At 40.1% G+C, this 13,712-nt stretch overlaps 1 protein-coding gene across 1 annotated transcript in view; it reads right to left on the reverse strand.

Annotated features, from left to right (window-relative positions):
- EDNRA (endothelin receptor type A) overlaps positions 1-13,712 on the reverse strand; it is a 78,232-nt gene that overhangs the window by 11,587 nt on the left and 52,933 nt on the right. Inside the window, exons 4-5 of the mRNA XM_055404553.2 lie at positions 7,942-8,140; positions 600-752 (exon numbers count right to left, since the gene is read on the reverse strand). Coding sequence (XP_055260528.1) covers positions 600-752; positions 7,942-8,140 — 352 coding nt within the window. The remainder of the gene's footprint in view (positions 1-599; positions 753-7,941; positions 8,141-13,712) is intronic.

Genomic DNA, 13,712 nt, shown 5'->3' on the forward strand with positions numbered 1-13,712 from the left:
CCATGTGTGTTTCAGCTAGACCCCCCTCCATCCACTGAAGTGCCCGCTGTCTTCTTCCTCACAGAACCTGTTTATCCACCAGGAACAGTTCAATCCTCCTCATGCATGAACAGTTTCTTCATGACTTTATCTCATATCCTCCTTGGCTTTCTATAGCACAAGCTACTTTTTACCACACCTCGTGATTCTGCTTTTCAATCATCTCATGTTTGTGTTTTATTTCCACAACAAGACTGCAAACCCTGCTGGGGAGAAAGTCATGTGCTTCTTTTTGTTTTTATAGTCCTGGCACAATTCCAAGCCCAGTTCAATGTACTACTAACCACAAACACACGTTTGATAGATACTCTTGGCGAAATTAACGAATAGTCCCTCCCTATTTGGGCCCTGCCCCCAGGGCCACCTGTTTCACAGGTCGGGTCCTGACTTCACTGGAGAAATGCTCAATACTCTAAAGAAAACAAGGCATCCAGACAAGTAAGACAGTATTTTAATTTTTAGGAAATCAGGCTAAATCTGCAAAACACAGTATCTGTGGTCCTTTCATTGTCAAGGGCAAACCAGTCTTGGCTAGACTGTCATGACCTCATCAGGTTTACCTGTTTCAGATGCTCACTGAGGGCAATTCTCAGGCTGCCGTTCCTTCGGTTTAACATCTCACAAGTCATGAGGGTGTAGAAGATCGCAGTGCACACCAGGGGCATGCAGAAGTAGAACCCGAAGAGCCACCAGTCCTTAACATCTTGATAGAACTGGAAAGAGGAGAGGAGGGAGAGCATTATAAGGAAAGTTTGCTGCGCAGTGCCTCTGGTGGCTTCAGCGTCTTCATGCTTACAGCTGTGTTTGTATATTCTTGCTCTCTGCTGGCGGTAATGGGCTTGGAGGTTGTGCTGAAAACTCAACTAAACTGAAAACCCCAAACATGTAGTTTCTGGTTTAGCTGTGTGTTGGGTACTGTGTGTTGCTTTTTATAACAGCATACACAGAAATTGCATTAATATTATTCTGACAATACTATTCACAATAGCCACGACAGAACAGCAGCCTAAATGTTTATTGACAGACGAATGTGGTGTACATATATATATACACACACCATATACATATACGATATACACCATAAATATATACACACAACATATATGTATATCATATATATACATATACAATGGAATATTACTCAGCCATAAAAAGAATGAAATAATGCCATTTGCAGCTACAAGATGTACCTAGAGATTATCATACCAAGTGAGGTAATTTAGACAGAGAAAGACAAATCACCTATGATATCACTTATGTGTGGAATCTAAAATATAGCACAAATGAGCTTATCCATGAAACAGAAACAGATGTGCAGACATAGAGAACAGACTTGTGGTTGCCGAGTGGGAGGTCGGGTGGGAGAGGGATGGATTGGAAGTTTTGGATTAACAGCTGCAAACTATTATCTACAGGATGGATAAACAACAAGGTCCTACTGTATAGCACAGGGAACTGTATTCAATATCCTTTCATAAGTCATAATGGAAACGAACGTGAGAAAGAAAATATATAACAGAATAACTTTGCTATATAGCAGAAATGAACACAACACTGTAAATCAACTACAATAAAATGTTTAAAATTATCCAAATTAATTTTAATAATTATTAACAATTATTAATATTTTTAATAAACTGAAGTTGGTTTGAATTACACAGTGGAAGAACCCTCATCATTAAAAAGAATTCCCTTTCAAACCTCATAAAACATGCTTTTGAGACATACAGAATCTGCATCTCTATTGGTGATTCTCAACATCCTGCTAGTGCCTGGTTTACTTCTGACTGTTGTGGTGAAAGTGTACTTAATGTGCCTGTCTTGTTTGGAAAGAGCGAAGGTTATGAATGGCTTATCTGTGGCGCTGTGGTTACTGGGAGTTAACCCTTTGTCTGGTATGTCTGCTATGTGACCTCAGCCAGCCAGTGTGAGCCATCAATAACCATGTCCTTCCTCTCGCTCTTAATACTCACCACCTGGAAACTATTGAGGCAGAGTAGCTTATCTGAAGGCATGTTGAACCTGATCTCCCTGTGGACAGGATTTGTAAATACCAGGATTACTCAGTTTTATGTCTTTTTAAAGGAGAAAATGTAATACCCAATAAAAATGGAAATTAGAAAATTATAGCTAAATTCTCCCTCCCACTAAATTAATCACCAACTTGGGAAGAACGCTTTTCCTTTCCTAATGCTGTTTCTCCAGATAGTTTATTTACTAAGGATAATGCAGCCTCCTGCAATATCTCAGTTCCCACAGTAAAAAATAATCACACTGCTCTGTGAAAAACTGGAGAGTTTCTGAATATAGAAAGAGGCCCAGTAGGCTGCATTTATAACATGTCTATTAAAATATGCTATAAATGGTTCCTGAGGAAAAAAAGTTCTGGGCAGGGGTTCATAACTATTTTTATGTCAGGGACCCCTTTGGATTTCTGGTGAAGACTATAATTCTTTCTGAGAATAATACTTAAAAAAAGCTTTTTATTTTATATTGGAGTATAGCTGATTAACAATTTTGTGATAGTTTCAGGTGAACAGCAAAGGGACTCAGCCATGTTTATACATGTATTCATTTTCCCCCAAACTTCCCTCCCATCCAGGCTGCCACATAACTTGAACAGAGTTCCATGTGCTATACAGTAGGTCCTTGTTTGTCATCCATTTTAAATATAGCAGTGTGCATATCGATCCCAAATTCCCTATCTCTTTGCCATATTCTTCTGGCCTGACAACTGTAAGTTTGTTGAGAATAATACTTTTAAATGCGTGAAATAAAATATATACCAATACAATGGAAACAAATTACATCAAAACATAGCTAACAAAAATATGAAAAAGAAAATTCTAATATCACAATATATGGGCTTATTAACAACTTAAATGACAGATCTAATGAGTTCTCTCAGAATGTGGAACCAGTGATGAATGTAAATGACATTTCCAGATTATATGTTATACGGTATGAAAATGTCTGTTATTTCCATTTAGTGAAAAAAAACAACACGGTACTGTCAAACACTACTGTGATTTGTTGCCTACATCCACATTAATTAGAAGGAAATGATAAATTTCAGTTAGAAGTTAGTGAAAATAAACATGTAATTTCCTTTTCCTTCCAGTTCACAGACCACTGAATTATAGCCTCAGGTTAAGTGCAGAATCTCAAAGGAGCTGGCTTATTGAAATCTGTTTATACAAATATTTTCCTATTCACAAACCACTGTAGAAAGATCCTAGTACTGAACTTAAAACACAAACAAAAATATCAGAAGAACTCTTCATTTAAGCACAACGCACACACTCCTTGAAGAAGCCCCTTCCTTTGTGCCCCCTCCTTCTGGGTGCACTGAGGGTAGGGGTGTGACTGCCCAGAAGCAGCTCTGGGGGGCCTGGGAGTTGGCTCTTGCTGGAGAAGACTGGATGGAGTTCCCTGCCCTTCCGTGGCAGAGGCCAGTCCAGAACGGATCACACATTTCTTTTGAACTGATGTCATCAACAAGGGTACAGAGGGGCCTCCCTCCTGTCAATGTGAGTCCTCGGTCATTTCAGTCGTGGACGACTCTGTGACCCCATGGACTGCAGCCTGCCAGGCTCCTCTGTCCACGGGGATTCTCCAGGCAAGAGTACTGGAGTGGGTTGCCGTGCCCCCTCCAGGGCATCTTTCCCACCCAGGGATCGAACCGGCGTCTCTTATGTCTCCTGCATTGGCAGATGGGTTCTTTACCACTAACACCACCTGGGAAGCCCCTCCTTCCAGTCTAGGTTACAGCAAAGCTGAGGAGGAAAGACTGGAAAAAGAAGGGGAATCAAATTAGCAAAAGAGACCGGGGGAAAGAGAAGCCTAAAACCTTAGACTTGAAAAGAAATCCACAAAATCATCAGTTCATGGGACTTCCCTGGCAGTCCGGTGGTTAAAACTTGGTGCTTCCAATGCAGAGGGGTGCTGGTTGGATCTGTAATCAGGGAACTAAGATCCTGCAGGCTGAGCCATCAGGGAAGCCAGGTGGCGCTGGGGGTAAAGAACCCGCCTGCCAATGCAGTAGCTGTAAGAGACGTGGGCTCGATCCCTTAGTTGGGAAGATCCCCTGGGGGAGGAACTGGCAACCTGCTCCAGTATTCTTGCCTGGAGAATCCCAAGGACAAAGGAACATGGCAGGCTTCAAGTCCATGGGCTCACAAAGAGTTGGAAGTGACTGAAGCAACTTAGTATGCATGCATGTAAGATCCTGCATGCTGAGGGGTGTGACCAAAAATTATCAGTTCAAACTCGGTACTCTTTATGCAACCCTCTGGGCATCCCTGCCTCGGCCTGAAGGGCAGCCACTCTTAGCTTCATTGCTAACAAGGAGATGCTTTCTTGTGAAGAAACTCATTTCCTTTATTCCAAAAAGATCCATCAGTAAGTTCCTTATTACACTGAGCCTCTTCTCTAATGTTTTAGTCAGAGGTATCCAGATCGTTCATTCACACTGCCCAAATTCTGAGAATACACAGAACTATACAAAAAAGATCTTCATGACCCAGATAACTATGATGGTGTGATCACTGGACTAGAGCCAGACATCCTGGAATGTGAAGTCAAGTGGGCCTTAGGAAGCATCACTACACATAAAGCTAGTGGAGGTGATAGAATTCCAGTTGAGCTATTTCAAATCCTAAAAGATGATGCTGTTAAAGTGCTGCACTCAATATGCCAGCAAATTTGGAAAACTCAATAGTGGCCATGAAACTGGAAAAGGTGTTTTCATTCCAATCCAAAGAAAGGCAAAGACGAAGAATGTTCAAACTACTGCACAACTGCACTCATCTCACACACTAGCGAAGTAATGCTCAAAATTGTAAAAGCCAGGCTTCAACAGTATGTGAACTGTGAACTTCCTGATGTTCAAGCTGGATTTAGAAAAGGCAGCAGAACCAAAGATCAAATTGCTAACATCAGTCAGATTATCGAGAAAGCAACAGAGTTCCAGAAAAACATCTATTTCTGCTTTATTATCTACTCCAAAGCCTTTGACTGTGTGGATCACAACAAACTGTGGAAAATTCTTCAAGAGACGGGAATACCAGACCACCGGACCTGCCTCCTGAGAAATCTGTATGCAGGTCAAAAGCAACAGTTAGAACTGGACATGGGACAATAGACTGGTTCCAAATTGGGAAAGGAGTACGTCAGAGATGTATATTGTGACTCTGCTTATTTGACTTATATGTAGAGTTCAGTTCAGTTCAGTCGCTCAGTTGTGTCCGACTCTCCGCAACCCCATGAATCACAGCACGCCAGGCCTCCCTGTCCATCACCAAATACATCATGTGAAATGCTGGGCTGGATGAAGCACAAGCTGGAATCAAGATTAACAGGAGAAATAGCAATAACCTCAAACAGTAGATGATACCACCCCTATGGCAGAAAGTGAAAAATTAAAGAGCCCTTGTTGAAAGTGAAAGAGAAAAGTGAAAAAGTTGGCTTCAAACTCAACATTCAGAAAACTAAGATCATGACATCTGATCCCATCACTTCATGGCATATAGATAGGGAAACAATGGAAATAGTGGAAATAAATGGAAATAAAAAATTTTATTTTGGGGGCTCCAAAATCACTGCAGATGGTGACTGCAGCCATGAAATTAAAAATTAAAAGATGCTTGCTCCTTGGAAGAAAAGCTATGACCAACCTAGACAGCACATTAAAAAGCAGACATTACTTTGCCAACAAAGGTCCGTCTAGTCAAAGCTATGGTTTTTCCAGTAGTCATGTATGGATGTGAGAGTTGGACTATAAAGAAAGTTGAGCACCAGAGAATTGATGCTTTTGAACTGTGGTATTGGAGAAGAGTCTTGAGAGTCCCTTGGACTGCAAGGAGATCCAACCAGTCCATCCTAAAGGACATTAGTCCTGAATATTCATTGGAAGGATTGATGCTGAAGCTGAAACTCCAATACTTTGGCCCACTGATGTGAAGAACTGACTCATTGGAAAAGACCCTGATGCTGCAAGGCATCAGGAGGAAGAGAAGGCAGGAGGAGAAGGGGATGACAAAGGATGAGACGGTTGGATAGCATCACTGACTTGATGGACATGAGTTTGAGCAAGCTCTGAGAGGTGGTGATGGACAGGGAAGCCTGGAGTGCTGCAGTCCATGGGGTTGCAAAAAGTCAGACATGACTGAGCGACTGAACTGAATAGAAATTCTGAGCACTTCCTACTACTTCGTTTTTCACTGTGGATGTTGACTTAGTAAAAAATGTCATTAGATCAGCAGAAAACTTTAATTTTTAAGGTTGCAAATTTGGCTCTGTTCATGAACACTTTTAATTTTAAAACAAGAACTTCCAAGCAGGGTAACTGGTCAACCATAAGACCACTAATTTTTGTGAATTTTCCTAGGTAGAAAACATACCGTAAGTTGTCTGTAAATGATTAAAAGTGGAACCAGACTTTGTGAAACTTACATCGAAGCACTGAATTATGCTGATTTAAGAGAAATCGAAATAGTTACTCTTGGTTTTTCTCCTTGGTCTACATGGGACTAGTTTTGCAGAGGAAATATGCATTTGAAATGCTTTCTTACATGCTGCTGCTGCTGCTGCTAAGTCACTTCAGTGGTGTCCGACTCTGTGTGACCCCATAGACGGAAGCCCACCAGGCTCCCCCGTCCCTGGGATTCTCCAGGCAAGAACACTGGAGTGGGTTGCCATTTCCTTCTCCAATGTGTGAAAGTGAAAAGTGAAAGTGCAACCCCATAGATGGCAGCCCACCAGGCTCCTCTGTCCCTGGGGTTCTCCAGGCAAGACTACTGGAGTGGGTTGCCATTGCTAGGCTATGTAATTAAGCTGTTCATAAAAATTAATGTGGTCAGGTACACTAAAATGCTTTTGAAAAAGTTCTGAAAATTTATATTATATCATATATCATATTAGAATCTGTACTAAGATAAGCACACATGAGAATGACTTCCTACTTTTAATTAGTACATCTATCTTTAAAAAACATATGGGAAACATGCATTTCCCAAAGTAGCATCAAATTAGTATCAGTGTATCTGTCAGAGGGAAATTGTTGTGCTGTATTCCTTATTCTCAAAACAAATAGCACTACATGTATACACATCAATCTCTTAGTTTGTTTCAGAATTCTGAGTTGCTTGGCACAGAGCAACAGTTGTGTCTACAGTTACAAAAGAGAAAACAGAGTAGTTGTTCTAGTCAAGAAGCTAAGCACTGGCTTACCATCTACTTTTCATGCAACTGAATAATACAGTAAGTCTCCTACATATGAATGAATTATGTTCTGCAAGAGTGTTCATAAATCCAGTTTGTTCATAAGCCCAACGAAGTCAGCCTAGGTACCGAACTAACATAATAAGTTATATAGTACTGTACTGTGACAGGTTTATTGTACTTTTCACACAAATAATACATAAAGACAACAAATGATATATAAAAAACAAAATATAAAGAAAATATTTTTAATCTTACAGTGTAGTATCTTGAAGAAGCACAGTAGTACAGTATGATAACCGACATACAGGTTCATGTTCACATCTCTGAAAGTTCACAACTTGAGGGCTCATTTGTAGGTGACTTACTGTATTTGACTGAACTAACAGAGTAAACCAGGCTTCCTTGGTGGCTCAGACAGTATAAATTCCACCTGCAATGCAGGAGACCTGGGTTCGATCCCTGGGTTGGGAAGATTCCATGGGGAAGGGAATGGCTACCCACTCCAGTATTCTTGCTTGGAAAATCCCATGGACGGAGGAGCCTGGCGGGCTACAGTCCACGTGGACTTGCAAAGAGTCAACATGACTGAGCGACTAAGCACACAACAAAGTAAGTCGTGGTGATACTAAATGAAGACCTCTCCCACTCCCTAATTAATTTCCTTTAGACTATTCATACCTCCATGAATTTTGACGTGGCATTGAGCATACAGGTTCTGTGCTGGGCACCCTTGTATTCAAAAGGTACCATGACAAAGCCGATGGCTTCAGGGATGGCCAAGATAAATGAAAGGATCCAGATGGAGACAATCTCAATGGCTGTGACCAAGGGAATCCCAATTCCCTGAACACGACTCCAGGAGGCAACTGCTCTGTACCTGGGGAAAAAGCAAAAAAAAAAAAAAAAGAGGAGAGTGATGGAACCAAGTTGTTAAGAAATTTTGTTATTTCAACTCAATAAAAATTCTATAAATAAATGCTGGAAAAGCCTTCCATTGGCCACTGACCAACCATGGCTTTTTAGGAATTTTCTGTGTGTGAAAAACAGTTGGGGCCATTAAAAGTTCAACCCGTTTGGGGTTCAACTGGGTGGCAGGCTTGAGTCTGAGATCTTCATTTGGGGTTTAGTGAGATCTTGTGAGAGTTTAGGATGTGGCCACTAAGACAGGTTGCCATGTTTTTTAAGCTGTGGGAAAAATTGGGTAGTGAAAACTGCTAGTATTTATTATGGTAATATCTTATTTCTGTTTCTATATTAAAAAAACCTTGGAATATTATATATGAAGTGGATCTAGATATCTTTAAGTGAATCATGACCATAGATATTCCATTGTTTTCTCCCTTGTTCAACCCTCAAATTATGGCTACAATGGGTGGCCATTTTAGGAAATAAATATTTTTAATCATTACACTTTAGTGTAGTCAATGAAGCAGATGTTTTTCTGGAATTCTCTTGTTTTTTCAATGAGACAATGGATGTTGGCAATTTGATCTCTGGTTCCTCTGCCTTTTCTAAATCCAGTTTGAACACCTGGAAGTTCTTAATTCATGTACTGTTGAAGCCTGGCTTGGAGAATTTTGAGCATTACTTTGCTAACATGTGAAATGAGTGCATTTGTGCGGTAGTTTGAACATTCTTTGGGATTGGAATGAAAACGAACGTTTTCCAGTCCTGTGGCCACTGATGAGTTTTCCAAATTTGGTGGCATACTGAGTGCAGCACTTTAACAGCATCATCTTTCAGGATTTGAAATATCTCAGTTGGAATTCCATCACCTCCAATAGCTTTGCTCGTGGTGATGCTTCCTAAGGCCCACTTGACTTTGCACTCCAAGATGTCTGGCTCCAGGTGGGTGATCACACCATCATGGCTATCTAGGTCATTAAGACCTTTTTAGTACAGCTCTTCTGTGTATTCTTGTCACCTCTTCTTAACATTTTCTGCTTCTGTTAGGTCCATACCATTTCTTTTATTGTGCCCATCTTTGCATGAAATGTTCCCTTGGTATCTGTAATTTTCTTGAAGAGATCTCTAGTCTTTCCCATTCTACTGTTTTCCTCTATTTCTTCACATTGTCCACTTAGGAAGACTTTATCTCTCCTTGCTATTCTTTGGAACTGGTTCAAAATTGGGAAAGGAGTACATCAAGGCTCTATATTGTCACCCCGCTTATTTAACTTCTGTGCAGAGTATATCATGCGAAATGCTGGGCTGAATAAAATACAAGCTGGAATCAAGATTGCTGGGAGAAATATCAATAACCTCAACTATCCAGATGACACCACCCTTATGGCAGAAAGCAAAGAGAACTAAAGAGCCTCTTGACGAAGGTGAAAGAGGAGAGTGAAAAAGCTGCATTCAAAAAACTAAGATCATGGCATCTGGTCCCATCACTTCATGGCAAATAGATGGGAAAACCAGAGAAAAAGTGACAGACTTTATTTTCTTGGGCTCCAAAATCACTGCAGATGGTGACTACAGCCACGAAATTAAAAGATGCTTGCTCCTAGGATGAAAAGCTATGACAAACCAAGACAGCGTATTAAAAATCAGAGACATTACTTTGCTGACAAAGGTCCATATAGTGAAAGCTATCTTTTTCCAGTAGTCATGTATAGATGTGAGAGTTGAACCATAAAGTGGACTGAGCACCAAAGAATTGATGTTTTTGAACAGTGATGCTGGAGAAGACTCTTGAGAGTCCCTTGGACTGCAGGGAGATCCAACCAGTCAGTCCTAAAGGAAAACAATCCTGATTTTCATTAGAAGGACTGATACCGAAACTGAAGCTCCAATACTTTGTCCACTTGATGCGAAGAACTGATTCATTAGAAAAGACCCTGATGCTGGGAAAGATTGAGGGCAGGAGAAGGGGATGACAGAGGATGAGATGGTTGGATGGCACCACTCACTCGATGGACATGAGTTTGAGCAAACTCTGGAAGATAGTGAAGGACAGGGAAGCCTGGCATGCTACAGTCCATGGAGTTTCAAAGAGTTGGACATGGTTGAGCAACTGAACAACAACAAAATCATAATACTTAAAAGTGTAAAAGAATAACTACAGCTCTCCCATGTGGCCTGGTGCCAGACTATGTAATCTGAACTAAATACACCTTGCTTCCTACTCTTTAGGGTTTATAATTTAATATAAAAAGAGTTGTTCATACAGAAGCACAAGATATAAACGTAACTGAACAATTTTGCCAGTCAAAACATCAACCGGCATTAAGAAATTGTGTTTGCCTTACTTCTTACCTTAATATTTTATGATAATAATCACATTTAAATGTTAAGTCTAAAGAAAGTTTGATTTCAGAAACTCTGTGCTCTTTGACCTGATGTGATGGTCTGGTGCTCACTGCTTTCAGATTTACAGTTAAGAAAGGACCTGGGATGTGGTACAGTATTTTTGTGGCTTCATTCTCGAAATTTTTGCTGCTGTTGTAATGGAAAGGAAACATTTTCTTTTTATAGCTTTCATTAGATAGTGCCAGAAGAAGGCCGTAAAACAGATCAAGGCCTTGGAGACAGGTGCACGGGGGTTTGCAGGCCAGACAGCTTAACGGGAACGATTAGTCAGCAACACCAAGGCAAGATACAAAATACCCATTGCCACTGAAATGAGCCCTTGATCACTTACAGTTAGTGTTCTGTCTCAGTACATCTAAAAAGTAAATGTGTGAAAACACAACTCCTAGGAATTATGCTACCTTGTTCTTCACTGTAGATTAGAACCTATAGTTTGGTACACACAATGATGCCATGTAGCATATATATAGCTCAATTTGCTGGAGAAATGTTTTGCAAAAGGTTTTTAGGGTAAATAAGATTGGTGTACAGTGAGAATCTCTGAAAAAGTCCAGACTAGTCCAGAGTGGGATAAAATACAGCTATGCAAACAGACCAAGCAAATCCTTTTACGATATAGCCAACATTGCATTTTAAAATTTATGGTTATTACCAGTGAAATAAAGACTGCAATATATTTTCCTTTCTACTTCTGTTGACTTTGCTGCCTTATTAGACTGGCAGGCTGATGTCCAGTAAAAGCTAAAAGGAATGGAGACGGGATGTCTATATCTTGAGGCTGCTGATACATTTTATCTATTTCTTCTCCTTTTTTCTTATCAGGAAAGGTGATGTAAATAAAACACTTTATCTTTTAAGAAAGTCAGAAAGCCAGATTTTTTCAGCAGGATTGGAGATAGAAGGTGGTTTAGTAAGAAAATGTGGTCTACATATTCTAATGATGAATATATTCATAGAGCAGCTTCATTTTGTAACATGCCAATGAGTTCCCAGAATATTACATATCTATAATCCAATGTAAATTCAACATTTAAAAATAAGTAGAAGTAATTTTTCATATCTAGTTGAGCAAATGATTCATAATCAGTCTGCTCCTTCCTTAACCCTCAGGACTAAGAATTAGAATGTTTTCCATTTTTAATCACACTGATCTTGTTTCATGAGAAAACAAAAGCAATTACTGATAATCATTTGTGATGACAAAGGTAGAGAAATACCTGGAGAATAGAAATAGGTGGAGAATAAGAAATACTGGATGTTCCAAAAATGATTTCTTTCTGGAGAGAAAAACAACACATAATATGTTCTTATTAGGTGTGATTATAAACGGCCTTCAATCTAGTTGGTGTGTATATGTATGATATATGACAATGTCATTGAAAATCTGCAAGTGTGGAGCCAACTGCAAACATAATATTCTGGAAATAATTCCTCCTGTTTGAAATGTGTTCTTCACTTGGTTTAGATCATCTTCTGCTGGTTTTCCTCCTGCTGATAGGATTGGTCACTTCATCTCATCTCCTTGCCTGGACCGTGCCCATGCTTCAAATTCTTAGTACTGGATTTCTCTATAGCCCTTGGGCCTCTTCTCTATCTACCTTGTCTCTCCTAGTAATCTCATCTATTCTCATGGCTTTAGTATCAATCAAACTATCTATATGCTGATAATTAATTCTCAGTTTTATAACTCCAGCTTAGAACTGCACCTCTAACTTTAGACTTGTATATCCACCTACCTGCTTGGGATCTCCACTCGGATATCTAATAGGCAGTGAAGCTCGTCCAGACCAGGCTCCTGGCTTTCTTCCTTGCCCCTTTTCTTGCCCTCTCTCCAGTTTTTACCATCTCAGACCCCCAAACCTTGAACTTAACCTTCACTCCTCTTTTTCTCTTCCACTGCATATCCAGTTTTGTTTTAAAATTAACTTTTATTGGAGTATAGTTGCTTGCTAGGAACAGTGACAGATTTTATTTTCTTGGGCTCAAAATCACTGCAAATGGTGACTGCAGGCATGAAATTAAAAGATACCTGCTCTTTGGAAGAAAAGCTATGACCAACCTAGATATCATATTAAAAAGCAGAGACATTACTTTGCCAACAAAGGTCCATCCAGTCAAAGCTATGGCTTTTCCAGTGGTCATGTATGGACTATAAAGAAAGCTGAGTGCTGAAGAATTGATGCTTTTGAGCTGTGGTATTGGAGAAGACTCTTGAGAGTCCCTTGGACTGCAAGAAGATCAAACAAGTCAATTCTAAAGGAAATCAGTTCTGAATATTCATTGGAAGGACTGATGATGAAGCTGAAACTCCAATACTTGGGCCACCTGATGCAAAGAACTGACTCATTGGAAAAGACCCTGGAGTCTACTCAGATCCATGTCCATTGAGTCAGTGATGCCATCCAACCATCTCATCCTCTGTTGTCCCCTTCTCCTTCTGCCCTCAATCTTTCCCAGCATCAGGGTCTTTTCAAATGAGTCAGCTCTTCGCATGAGGTGACCAAAGTATTGGAGTTTCAGCTTCAACATCAGTCCTTCCAATGAACACCCAGGACTGATCTCCTTTAGGATGGATTGGTTGGATCTCCTTGTAGTCCAAGGGACTCTCAAGAGTCTTCTCCAACACCACAGTTCAAAAGCATCAATTCTTTGGTGCTCAGCTTTTTTTATAGTCCAAATCTCACATCCGTACATGACTACTGGAAAAACCATAGCCTTGACTAGACGGACCTTTGTTGGCAAAGTAATGTCTCTGCTTTTTAATAGGCTCTCTAGGTTGGTCATAACTTTCCTTCCAAGGAGTAAGCGTCTTTTAATTTCATGGCTGCAGTCACCATCTGCAGGGATTTTGGAGTCCAAAAAATAAAGTCTGCCACTGTTTCCACCGTTTCCCCATCTATTTGCCGTGAAGTGATGGGACCAGATCTTAGTTTTCTGAATGTTGAGCTTTAAGCCAACTTTTTCACTCTCCTCTTTCATTTTCATCAAGAGGCTCTTTAGTCCTTCTTCACTTTCTGCCAAAAGTTATCTATTTTATCTCATTAGTTATCTATTTTACACATAGTATCAATAGTGTATAAATGTCAGTCCCAAACTCCCAATTCATCCCACCCCCAACATTTAGTTCTCTAGCAAAC

The sequence above is a fragment of the Moschus berezovskii genome, chromosome 19 (assembly GCF_049115385.1).
Source record: "Moschus berezovskii isolate FMDL1 chromosome 19, NW_MosBer_1.0, whole genome shotgun sequence".
In the NCBI taxonomy this organism is placed as follows: Eukaryota; Metazoa; Chordata; class Mammalia; order Artiodactyla; family Moschidae; genus Moschus; species Moschus berezovskii.